The 13,812-nt window shown below is 40.1% G+C and overlaps 1 protein-coding gene across 2 annotated transcripts; it reads left to right on the forward strand.

Annotated features, from left to right (window-relative positions):
- Window positions 1–2,420: 2,420 nt before the first annotated feature.
- On the forward strand, window positions 2,421–13,739 carry LOC143293549 (transmembrane protein 19-like). 2 transcript variants are annotated; one of them, XM_076604481.1, is made up of 6 exons: window positions 2,421–2,647; window positions 3,237–3,347; window positions 3,772–3,909; window positions 6,040–6,294; window positions 7,234–7,446; window positions 8,708–13,739. In XM_076604481.1, exons 1-6 carry the CDS (start codon window positions 2,566–2,568, stop codon window positions 8,875–8,877), a joined length of 969 nt encoding a protein of 322 aa, XP_076460596.1. In that variant the 5' UTR covers window positions 2,421–2,565; the 3' UTR covers window positions 8,878–13,739. The 2 variants fall into 2 exon arrangements, with proteins under 2 accessions (XP_076460596.1, XP_076460597.1); XM_076604482.1 differs by having other exon boundaries at window positions 2,421–2,641.
- Window positions 13,740–13,812: the final 73 nt, after the last annotated feature.

Below are 13,812 nucleotides of genomic sequence, written 5' to 3' on the forward strand. Positions count from 1 at the left end.
CAATCAAGCACGTGCGCTCTCTCTCTCTCTTGAAAACTGAAAAATTAGACCCATTTCTATCCTGTCTAGGTTGTCCAAACCATTAAAAAAAAAATACGTATGTATAGATAAAAGCATATATATCAGCAAGTTGAAATTTTCAGTCTCTGGCACAAAAAACAGTCAGGTTTAAGGGGGAGAAAATCTTGTCACGTTGTACTTGTTGATTAAGTTGACGGGTGGCTTTACAACATTAATGACAACATCGAGGCAAACATGAATATATTTGATCTGTATTGTCCTGTTATTCTGTGACAATGTAGCATATTCAAGACAATAAACTTGAAAGACTATGTCGGTTATGAATAACAAATAACTTTCCATTGTCACTGTGCGCATGTCAAGTGATGGATATAGGCCTATCCGAGCTACACGATATTTTGATGGCTCCAATATCATCGATATAAGGCGCGGCAGTATAGTTACCATTCCAATTCAGCTGAACAATTCTTTCATTCTGATGCATCTTTTCTATGACTACTGTTTGTCAAGAAAGTTTCTGCATGAAAAAACTACACACTAAACCATGTTTAATGTCACATTGAAAACGATTATCCAAATTATTTGAAAATATACACAGATGGTTCATTAATCAAAAACTGATAAAACAGGCTCGGCCTATACAATACCAGATTTTAAAATATCAAGCTCTTGAATCGTTAAAATTGCAAACACGATCAGAAATTATATCAGAAATAACTGAAGCCATCTAATTCACTTTCTTTCAATTCGAGGTACAGAGATAACCTCTCATAGTTCTTTTCACTTCAATGATAAGGTCAAGTTGACATAGCAGCGAAAAGGTGAGCAAAGAACATAGTAGAATTAAATGACATACACCTTCCTCTGTCGCTACAGGAATGTTATACTCTTGTAGATAACTTTGCTTGGGATATATTCCAACATTACCTTAAAAGATATGAAAATAATCACACAGAGTTTGACATTGACACAATAACCATTCAGTTCTGCGTCAGTAAAGGAATACAGATTCTTATGTATAGATGGAAAACTGAATGCCTTCAAAACAAAATATACCAAAATATTGTATGCTTTTGTGGACAGAAAATTACAAATTCGCATATCATTACCGATAAGTATTCTAACGTTTGACTCTTACCTGTTTTAACAAGTTAGTTGATTTTACGGTTCTTTTCTCGTTTTGACCGTTAGGACTACGGGTTCTAGTTCTGGCATACACAAATGACTCTTGAAATCAGGTTGAACTCTGATTTATTGACTTCTACCATATTCCATGCTCGGGTCCCGTCTCCCGCGCCCGTCTGTTGTTCGTCATCACAACTGCTATGTGACCTTTAGATGGACGAATTTGTGGTTAATTAATTGGTTTCCTTAGTGTGTTTCCATTCCCCAAATTTCCTCTCCATTCCACATTTGTAATATGAAACAGTTCGAATACGTTCCCATACATACAAACACATACACTGCACACTTTTTTTTTTCTTTTCTTTTTTTCTTTCTTTTTTCTTTTCTTTTTTTTTTTTTCCGTCTAAAATCACTTTAGTGAACAGACGTTAGATTAATGACCAACCAACACCCATCGTAACGTAATCAAAAGCATGGACATTTCATCTTGCATTTGAATGTTCGATAAACGTGATATCATGTCTGAATTTTTGGCATTTATGTTTTTCTTTGTTTACTTGATATTTCAGTCTTTGTTCAGTACTGAATATCAGATGCGTAATATGTGTGTGTGTGTGTGTGTGTGTGTGTGTGTGTGTGTGTGTGTGTGTGTGTGTGTGTGTGTGTGTGTGTGTGTGTGTGTGTGTGTGTGTGTAAAGGGTGTAGGTGCGGGGGTGTGAGGGATAGCGAAATGGAAAATCAATGTGCACATAGTGCATCGGAAGTGCATTCATGGGAGGCTATCAAAACAATTCCTCTGCTGTTGTCATTACCTGGATTTTCTCCCTTTACCTGGTACGCGAGATTTCTTATCCAATGAAATCACCATAACCTCTGGATATCTCTCTCTCTCTCTCTCTCTCTCTCTCTCTCTGATTCTACTCGTAATTGTTGTTCCCTTCAAGTACAAATATGATTCATAGTCTGTTGTTGAACCGGCTATTCACGTATTATTTTTTTCGTATTCATTGAATGTTTGCATTGTCCATTTGTAGGTATATGTTGCAGAATCAAGAAAGGTGAACAGCAATTTACTATTGGAGACATCTTGACAGACATACGGGGAGAGGCAAGAATTCCGCACGTGGCACCAAAACTTCAAAAGTTTCATTCGTTCATTTATTCATTCATCACAATACAAACATCACTTCGCGAAAATGGAATATTCTTAGATTGTTCACTCTTCAAACTGGTACCGGAAGCTCACGGGACTGTCCTTTCGCTTTCTCGTGGTCTTACTCGTTGTCAAGTCGGGTATGTGTGCACATGTGACGTTTTGAAGGTCCGTAAGTGGTGTGGCGTGAATTTGGCCGTGCAGTTTTTGATTTAGGATACTGATTTTGCGTCATTAGCGATTGGAGAAGTTGTGTTTGAAGCAGAATGCTGGCACTGGCATTGTTGGTTCTGATTCCTGTGACTTCGCTGTTCTGGCTCAGCAGCTGGCTCTTCGAGTCAGGTCGTGGTGAGATTTTCTGGAGATAAACATGCATGCTACTTTGCGTGTGTGTTTTCACACACACACACACACACACACACACACACACACACACACACACACACACACACACACACACACACGCACGCACGCACGCACGCACACACACACACACACACACCTCATGTCTATGGTGAAATTATAATGAATTGCAAAATAATTATGCTTTCGACATTATTGTCTTTAATTTTTGCTTTTTTAACATGACAATCTGAACTATTTTGGAGGTTTTGCCCACTAGTTGTTCTACATAAGTCTGCATGAATGGATCAACAAACAAAATATGAAGCTGGACCTGAACTAATGGATGTGCAGTTGGGGTGCTGAGGCTGCTTTAGACCCTCTTCTATCCTTTCATTGTCCCAAACAGACCTATTTCTATGTTTTATCTTACACCTCTGCACACACAGGTCAACAGTAGTCAAGGATAACGGCTAACCTTCCAAATTGAAGAGTTGAAGAATAGATCTGATCGACTAAATTGATGATTCATAAGTACATGTTATATTTCAAATGTGCTGTAAGCTGCTTAATTTGTATGTCAATTTCATTCCAGGCTTTTATTTTCCGGAACCATGGCGATGTCTGATGGCAGTCTTTGCTCCATTCTATATGGCTGTGTATGGCTTACGCAAGAAAAGCCTTTGTCTGTCAGGTGCTCTTGCAGGTAAAGAAACAGCACGCATAAGAAATCATAACTTAAAGCAAAGCACTTTGGATTATTTCTGTACCAGAATATTCGATATAGCTGTGTTTAATGAAAGTATATCATGTGTTCATAGATTTTTTTTTTTTTTTTTTTTTTTGCTACAACTTCAGTATACCCTCATAAGCCATGAATTATATAGATCTGGGGACAATTCTTTTTCTTTTCACCAATGAGGTTGCAAATGAAAAAAATTGCACGTGTAGGGGGGAGGGGGGGGGGCTGTGCGTGTGTGTTTCTGTATGTGTGCACCATCATCACGTGTGTGTGTGTGTGTTTGTGTGTCAGAACACACATAGATGTGCTCTGTGTGTCTGTGTGTGTGCGTGTGTGACGTGCTCCGTGTGTCTGTGTGTGTGTTAATTGATTGTTCGCACATTTTCAGGTTTGCTGGTTGGATTTCTGCTGACGCTGAGCAGCCTGTGCTTTTTTAGTGCCTTGTTGGCGTTTTTCATCAGCGGCTCCAAAGCGACCAAATTCAGGTCTCATCTGAAGCGAAAACTTGAAGACAACTATAAGGAAGGTAAGCACAACAATAATACATTTCTGTTTTGATATAAAGAAAGGAGTGGGGGTGGGGGTGAAAAAAGGAAAGAAAATTAGAAGAAATGTTATTTTCATGCCTTTTGTACTGCATGCAGTGTGTGAAAACAGATAGGGAAACATCTTATCTACACGTTTTTGTTTTGAACTAAAGATGGTGGGGAGGAGCCTGGGGGGGGAGGGGGAGGTGCGGGGAGGGGGGGGAGGAAGAAAGAATAAAAGAAAATGAAAGGAAAACTAGTAGAAAGTTTTATGCCCATTTTTCTGCACATAGTGTGGAAAAGTTAGAAAATCGTCTGTCTAGGCATATGAAGAAAAGTGATAGCAAAATATTGTCTTTTATTCTTTAAGAATTAACCGTCCAGATGATGACTACCCAGATTTTCCAATAGGACAGTAGACAGAGCAAGATAACATTAGAAGCTCACACCAGATATCTGCCATGAGAAGTGCTTCCTTGTCATGATGTCAAAGCCAGTGCTACCTGTGGGCTTGTTATTTGTATTTGAGTAATTACAGAAAGTGTTTACATATGTCCAGGTAACAATTGTCATGTTAACTTTTTTTTTCCCCTTTTTTTTATGCAAATGATGGTCTAGACAGAGACCATCTGCATGATTTTTGTGACCCTTAAAAATTATCTCCTTTCACTGAATTTTTGAAAGGTTCTTTGTTTTTCCCTTTTATTACTAACATTTTGAGTGGTTACATTATAAAGTTTAGTTTAAATTGATAGTAGTAACTAGAGTTTGGAATGTGGGAATGGTGAAAGAAAAAAGAAATAGAAAAATGCAACCCTGTTTACTCTCTTTTTTTTCCGTCTTCCTCTTCCTCTCTTTATATTTCAATCATTTACCTCCTACTTATCTTTCATTTCATTATATTTTATTGCATTGTTGATTATTTTGTTTATTTTGTTTAATTGGGTTTTTTTTCTTCTTCTTCTTCTTCTTCTTTTGGGGGGGAGTGGGGGGAGGTTGTTTTTTGACTCACTTGTGTAAACAAAGTGAGTCTATGTTTTAACCCGGTGTTCGGTTGTCTGTGTGTGTGTGTGTGTGTGTGTGTCCGTGTGTCTGTGTGTCCGTGGTAAACTTTAACATTGACATTTTCTCTGCAAATACTTTGTCAGTTGACACCAAATTAGGCATAAAAATAGGAAAAATTCAGTTCTTTCCAGTCATCTTGTTTAAAACAATATTGCACCTTTGGGATGGGCACCAAAAAAAATAATGAAGCCTAATTATATGCAGACTGCATTTACTGTTATATTTATATTTTTTGTATTCTCTAAACTTGGCACTTTGATCTGATATTCTGACCCAACAACAAGAGCAGTCATTATTATCATTTTTTGTTCAAACAGGAACTTCTTTTGCTAAGCATGGAAGCTTTCTTTATTTTGCAAACATTTTGGTGCAGATAGTAAAAAAGGGAAATTACTCTGTAATTAATGCAAGGGGACTTAATTTCCTTTAAACTGATCTTTCTCATCTTAAACATTACATTTTGAAATTATACTCAATACATAAAAAGCTTGGATTTTTTTTTTAGTGTATCACAAGTGAGTCTTGAAGGCCTTGCCTCTCTTGTTGGTTTTGTTTTATACAAACCTAAGATAGGCTCTCAAGCCAAATCAATGCCTGACAGTGCATTTGGTATTTGCTTGGGATAGGCATCAGGTCCTGGTTTGTTTGTTTTTTTGTTTTGTATTTTTGGAGGGACTGGGGGGCAGTTCCTTCATACATTTAAAGCAAATATGTTGTGACATATCAGACCCACTCAGTACATCGGAGAGACAACATCCCAGGGAGTGGTAGAGATGACTTCAGCCAAGAGCCCCTGTTAGGCTGGTTGGGGCTTCCAGCAGTACGGGATAGGCAAAGTTGCCAACATTAGACAACTACCATTTGTGTGACATACCGCTTTGACACCTTCAAACTGAAAACTGAAACTAGCTTTTTTGTGATGGTGATTATTATGTTTTGGTGTATTTAATGTTATATATCTGTGTGTGTGTGTGTGTGTGCATGTGTGTGTGTGTACATATATAGTATAATAAATAATAAAAACAAATCATTTCTTTCAACCATCCACCACACCTGTTGGCCAGGTGGACAGAGGGACTGGAAGCAGGTGATGTGTAACGGGGGTGTGGCAGCGTGGCTGGCAGTGCTGTACCTGATGGAGGTGGGATGCGTGGAGCTGCACATCGACTTCTCCCGGCACTACGAGCCCTCCTGGTTTGCCATGGCCATTCTGGCATCCCTCGCCTGCTGCTGCGGGGACACCTTCGCCTCAGAGTTCGGCAGCGTCTTGGGTGCAGGCAGTCCCCGGCTCATCACATCGCTACGTGCTGTTCCTCGGGGTATGGCACTTAGGTGTTCTGCATTTTATGTAGGTTGTGCCCGTCTTGTGCGCGGGTAGTTCCCGACTCATCACATCGCTATGCGTTGTTCCTCGGGGTATGCTACTTTAGTTTGCTGCATTTTATGTAGGTTGTGCCCATCTTTGGCATGGGTAGTTCCCGACTCATCACATCGCATTGTTCCTCGGGGTATGCTACTGTAGTGTGCTGTATTTTACATAGATTGTGCCCATGTTGGGCATGGGTAGTTCCTGTATCATCACATCACTACGCGATGTTCCTGGGGTACTTTGGCCGGCTGCATTTTATTTGTGTGAATGTAAAGGCAGTCTTGATTTTACATGATGAGGTATTATACTTTAGCAAGCTACATTTTATACTTGGTCAGGTATGATGCTTTAGAGTGCTGTGTTTTATGTATGTGAATGTAGAGGCAGTCTTGGTTTTATGTGATGAGGAATGATACTCAAGCATGCTGTATTTTGTGTCAGCGAGATGTATGTGATCGTAAAGGCAGACTAAGTTGTATGTGATTATATGCCTGAGTATTTTTACTTCAGCAAGCTGCATTTTACGTCCAAGATGTATGTGTATATAAAGGTAGTCTTGAATGTATGTACTTATTTACTTGAGTATTTTTTACTTCTGCATGCTGCATTTCATGTCCAAGATGTATGCGTATATGAAGGCAGTTTTAGTTGTATGTGAGTGAATGAACTTGATTTGTATTGGGCACGTAAAAATGTCAACACTGTGTGTGGTGTGTGTGTGTGAACGTGTGTGAGCATGTGACCGTGTGTGTGTGTGTGTGTGTTTATGTGTGTGCACGTGTCTGTTCACCTGTTTTTGTAAAACGCCTACAACCCTATATAGAGAATAGGCACTACATAAATCCACAGTATAATCATCATTCATCACACCTGTCACATCCTTTTCCAGGGACAAACGGGGGAGTGTCAGTCATGGGCACCATCGCCAGTGCAGTTGGGGGCCTGGTGGTGGGACTGGGATACTACGTCACCCTGCGGCTTGTGGCCGACGTGCCACTGCACAGAACCCCTCCCCAGTGGCCCCTGATCCTGACTGGGGCTCTGGCCGGTCTGATGGGGTCTGTCATAGACTCCCTGATAGGAGCCACTTGCCAATACTCAGGTAAGAGACTGAGAAATTTGTACTTGTGTTGTGTTGTAATGTTTTTTTTATTGTATTCTGTGGTAGTGTATGGTATTCTGTAGTATTCTGTGGTATCGTATTGTATTGTATTGTATTGTGTTCAGTTCTCCTTTTTCTTCTTCGTTCGTGGGCTGCAACTCCCACATTCACTTGTATGTACATGAGCGGGTTTTACATGTATGACCGTTTTTACCCTGCCATGTAGGTTGCCATGCTCCGTTTTGGGGGATATTATATTAGATGAAATACAGAAACTTCTTAATTTGCTGCCCTTAATGTGTTGCCCCTTCGGTCGGAGTATACAGGATAGAAGAAGTATGACCTATTTCACCAACTACCTACTTTTTGTCACTAAAGATTTCTGTGTGTGTGTTTGAAATTATGGCTGCTTACTCTCCCTATGGAAAGCATGTTGCCACAGTGGAGTGACACATCTTTTTTTTCTTTATTCTATTTTACTGTCTGGAAGTATGTTTGTTTTTCATCATTGTACATTTTTCTACAGAATTTTGCCAGGGAAAATATCTTTTATTGCCATGGGTTATTTTATGTGTTGAAGGGAAATGAAAATCTCTGTCCTTAAATAGACTCGAACCCATGAACACTTGCTTCCTAGTCAGGCATATTACCACTAGGCTGCCACTCCAGTTTGGGAGTACTGGTTTTGTGAAAATAATGTCAGTTTAGAAAGGGAGATGTTCCAGATTTGACAGTGATGTCAGAAGTGGACTCATACCCAGTTGCTTTTTTTTTTTTCTTCCTCTTCTTTTTTAGTTGTGTGTTATGTATTTTAAGTCTAGGTATATTTATTCCTTTTACTGTTGCTTTTGAGTATAGATATTTTGTTTGAGAGGGAATGGGTGAGTGGGTGGGTGGGTATGTGGATGTGTCACACATTTCTCTGTGTGTGTGTGTTATTTACTAGTGTTTACAGAACATCTGTGTGTGCATCTGTGTCTGTATGTGTGTGCTTGCTTGTGTATGTGCACATGTTAACAAATCTCTGTGTGTGTGTGTGTGTGTTGCTTTTTTTTAGTCCATCAACATTTATAGTGGATGTTTATTTGACTAGTTTTAAATCTCTTTTTATGGTGTGTCTGATCAGATTATGTAGTGTTTATTATAAACCTGTGATTGCATGAATTTATTTTGATATTTCCACAGATATATTTGATTGATTGACTGATTGGTTGATTAATTTTAAGAAATCTGTGTGTGTGTGTGTGTGTGTGTGTTTCAGGTTACAGCCATACAGAGGATAAGATAGTAGAGGTTCCAGGTTCGGACGTGAAACACATCAGCGGTGTCGCTTTGCTGGACAATCACAGCGTCAACCTGTTGTCTTCGCTGCTCACCGCTATCCTCATTCCTCCCATCGCCTCCTCTGTCTTATGGCCCCTGTTTGCCTAGTGTGGTTGCCTGATACGTCTTTTGACCTTCATATTTTACGTTGTAGGAGCCCGGTTGGCTGTATACATAATGTCGTTTGTTTTAACTTTATACTTTGGGATGGTGGATGATAGTGAGAGAACGTGTGTTTGTGGTGTCTTTTATTGTTTGTTCTTTTACATCGAAAAAAATGTAACATCGCATGTTTCACATTTGTCGGAACTTTTCAGTGAAAGCAAAATAAGTTCAATAAGCAAAGTACCAATGTAAAGGTTCAGAAGTGTTCTTTTGTGTGGGTTTATATATATATATATATATATATATATATATATATATATATATATATATATATATATATATATATATATATCACATTCCCTCATCACATTTTTACCTTTTGCACACTTTTCACACTCTTGTTCAAAATTCTCTCCCATTTCCTTGTAGAGAATGAGTCAGAAAATAAAACAAACAAATAAACAATAATCCTATAAACTCTTTTACTTTGGAGCAGACACTTCAAAATATGCATCAGTGAACTTCTGTTTCTTAACTTTGATGTTTTGGGTCTTTTTTGTTATGCCGACTTCTTCCTCCATCTCTTTCACACAGACACACACACACACACACACACACACAGCTAACGTGTGTTCAAATCCACAAATGTGTAGTCCTGTTTACACATAAACACACACATGGAACACATGTACCTGCAACACACACACACACACACACACACACACACACACACACACACACTAACACACACTAACACACACTAACACATACACACACACTCACACACACACACACACACACAGAGCTAACATGTGTGTTCAAATCCACAAATATGTACTTCTGTTTACATGTAGACACACACATGGAACACATGTACCTGCAACACACACACACACACACACACACACACACACACACACACACACACACATTGAGAATGAACTGCATATCAACTCAGTAGTATTAAGACCAAGCCTTCTACAGACCTGTGTGTTTGTTATTATGTTATTCTCTCTCGTGTGTGGCTGTGTGCTTGTGTGAATTGAGTGGTCAGTTTTGTAACAAGAATGAGGGGCGTAGATCATGTTATTTGTGTCTTAAATCATGCAGCAATTGCTCCAGATTGTGCTATTTTTTGCTCAGATTTACTTGATACTTGATTCTTGCGGTGTAGAAGGCCTACCAGGCCTGTTCACCGTTCCAGGAAAAAGAAAATACTACACATTAGACTGTGTGTGGCATGCGTGGCACAGACTAGTAGTAGCATTCTGGGTTGTAGAGAGTGGGTACACTCCTCCAGTGTGCATCCAGCCTGTTTTTGAATGTATTGACAGATGGGGCGGTTACAACACTGTCAGGAAGGTTATTCCATACTGTGACTGTTGGGAGAAGTAGCCAGCACGTAGGTTCAGCCTGCAGTGTCCCATAGCCAGCTTAACTCTTTCGTTACTATTTTTCTATGAACCATTACTCCCCCTTGTTCTGAGATCCCTACCATTCGCATATTCCCTTCATTCCAGGATTTAGAGAAGAGAAAGAAAGTATGAAGCAGGGTACTTATTTTGGAGGCTTACGGTAACGCGGCTCATTACAGTACACTAAGATTGTCATATACTGTTGTGTTCAGAATTGATGTGAGAAGTTGTCTGAGACCCTGTTGACACTATAGGGTGACATCTCTGGTGACACTCAGGTGTAAAACAGGTGACTTTGGGGTCAAACACAATGCATACAACTATGTACTACATGCAGGACAGTGTTTTGCTTGCAGAGTATGCACATCATGCAGGTACTTACCGAGTAGTGCCTCGCATGTATCTCAGTGCCACACTGCTAGTCATATCCACGAAAAACTGTCACAATTGTCACTACTATTGTCCTTATCACATGAATGATTTGAACCTTGTCTCAAAGAGAATATTATATGCCTTTCACTACACTAGCAGTCACTGAGCCAGAATCAGTTCATTATCTATACAATTCTTGAACAAAAACTATTCAGAAACAATACTGTCTCTAAATACGCATGTCCATGTCACAATCATCACGTAATATGCCACACAAAGGTGACACGTGTGTGATATACCTTGAAGCAGTCATGCCAGTTACTGCACAAGTATACACAACAATTTTTTACACTGCTTACTTTTTTAACTTTTCACCACCCGCCATCTGTGCTTCTGTAGCAACAGCTAATTGCACTCTCTCCTTGTCATTCATTTGAAACAGATCGAAATCATTATCTGTTAGAGCGTTGTGAAACTCATCATCAGAAAACTGGTCACAATCCGAACTTTATACACATTCCGTTTTTCTGTGCCCGTGTGTCTACACAGCACATCAGCAAGAATGTAGCGGCGCCCACTTTCCCACGGCCTAGGGAGGGGGAAGGGGGTGTCTGGCATCCATTCCACTCATAAACACTGCCCCGCTAGTGACCCGGTCAAGGATAGATGACGCGTACTGATGACGCGACTCGCGGGAAGTTCAAAGCGCTTACCGCGAGAACCGATTTTCCGGGCTGCAGGAAGGAAAGGGGGAATTCTCTGCTGCACGGTTTTCCGGCCTCCAGGAATGAAAGGTAAAAATCCTGTAAACCGGAAAACCGTGCTGCAGGGATGAAAGAGTTAAGGCTGTTTCCCCGGGTATCCCTGCCTTGGAAGACGTGGAGCACTGGTCTATCTGTGTCATAAATTCTGTGGACGTATCTGTATACATCGATCATGTCACCTCTTTTACGACGATGCTCCAGGCTAGGTAGTTTCAGGCTAGCAAGACGTTCTGGGTAGGGGAGCTCCTTCAGGGAACCTATCAGGCGGGTTGCTCATCTTTGAACATCTTCTAGGTCAGTGCAGAGTGTCCTGTGTCTTGGCTGCCAAACTGAGTGGCCATACTCCAGGGCTGGTCTCACCAGTGACTTGTAGAGTGAAACAAAAGTTTTTGGCATAAGATGGTCAAAGGTTCTTCTGATGACGCCTAGGGTTCTGTTGGCTTTTGCTGTTGTGGCTGCCATGTGGTTCTTGAAGCTCAGATCTTTGTCTACCAGCACACCCAGGTCTCTCTCGACGTCACTCTCCTTCAGCCAATGAGTGCACTCCACTCCCTGGGGGTCCCGTCCCTTCATGCAGTAGGGGGCTGCTTCCTTTGGACTGCCTAGTCTCAAGACGCTGCACTTTTCTGGATGAAAGCATAGTTGCCAGTCTGTGGACCACTGCTGTAGCTGGTCTAGATCCTCTTGAAGAGTAGCCCTCGACTTGCTGTCGTCGCTGCGTGTGAAGACCTTAGTGTAATCCGCAAAAAGCTCAACATGACTGTGGACATGGCGAGGCAAGTCATTGATGTAAATGATAAGGAGGTTAGGCCCTAAGACGCTGCCTTGAGGAATGCCACTCGTCACCCTTGTTTGCTCTGATCTTACGCTGTTTATGATGACCTGCTGTGACCTGTCAGCAAGGAAATCCCTGATCCATTCGAGGACCTTTCCACTGATGCCATGGGATTTCATTTTGGCCACTAATCTGCAATGGGGTACATTACCAAAGGCTTTCATGAAGTCCATGTACACTGCATCCACCCCTCCTCCTGCATTAATCATCTCGGTCTAGATGTCCAAAGTCTCCAATAGCTGAGTCGTACATGCTCACAAACTCTGAAGGGAAAACCGAAAAGAAGGGTAGCTGCCACCTCGTGTAACATTCCAGTTTCAGATCAAAACAAATGTCACATGTATCCCCACATGGAAATTCGGTGATGGAATTTTCATCTTTCCTATCACTGTCTTTGTTTCTGGCTTTTTCCCTTTTCTTTCTGTTGTTTCTTCCTTTCCTATTTTCCGCCTTGCTGGTCCATTTACTAATATTATGTTAAATAGAAAGCCTTCACTTTTTTTCTCTTTTTTTTTCTTTCTTTTTTTTTTTTTTTTTAATCATTTTCTGGACTTGAAAATTGGGCCTTCTTTCTATGTTGTACTCATTTTTGCACCCAGGATGTGTGATTTGCCCTTTGGCATTTTTTGCCTGTTATGTATGTATGCCTGTTGTTGTATGTAATTATGTGAATTATGTATAATCATTTTTATGTTCAGTTTGAGTCATCTAGAAAAAAAAAATTCATGGAATGGCCAATGTTAGAGGCATGTCAGACGTTTATACCTGCATTAATATGGCTGTACTAGTGCCTCATTTTCTTCTCCTTTTTTTTAGGCTCTGCAAGATCAGTATTTACAGTTTATCAACCCTGATAAAGCCATGTTTGTTCAGCAGGGCTATATGTTAACAACAAAGAACAATAATAGCCACATGCGACCATCAAGAAACAGCTGTGTGTGTGTGTGTGTTTTGGAGTGGGGGTGGGGGGGTTGTCAGTGGTTACTGAAGAATGTATCTTTAAAAATACAGATTAAAACAACAGTCACATGTGATGTTGAAAAACAAAAAACAGCTGTCTGTTTTTGTGTTCAAAGCTGTTTATTAAATCCTGATTAACCCCTAGACTGCTGAACTTTGGTAAAATTAATTTAGAGTGGCATTAATTTGAAGTGAAAGAACTGCTTCTTGTGTAGTTTTGAGTGGAGTGATTGATTTTGCTGAACAAAAATTACATAATCCCAAGAGGAAGGAGTTTGAATAAAGAACTCACATCCTGATCTGTAACCTCAATTTTATCACTAGACAACCCTTCATGACGTGTATACTCATCAGCAGTAGTCAAGGGGTTAAAACAACATTCACATGTGATGCTGAAGAAACAGCTATATGCTTCTGTGCTCAGTGGTTACCGAAGAAGAATTTTGTACATTTGTGTCTTTGTGCAGTTTTGTAAGGATTTGACATGAAAAGGTTTCTTTAGAAATAAAACTTATGTCATGCTTACTTTTATCTTCTGTGTTCTGCCTCTTTATATTACTTTTAGGGATTTGAACTGTCATGATAAATGAGT

Source organism: Babylonia areolata, chromosome 19 (assembly GCF_041734735.1).
Source record: "Babylonia areolata isolate BAREFJ2019XMU chromosome 19, ASM4173473v1, whole genome shotgun sequence".
In the NCBI taxonomy this organism is placed as follows: domain Eukaryota; kingdom Metazoa; phylum Mollusca; class Gastropoda; order Neogastropoda; family Buccinidae; genus Babylonia; species Babylonia areolata.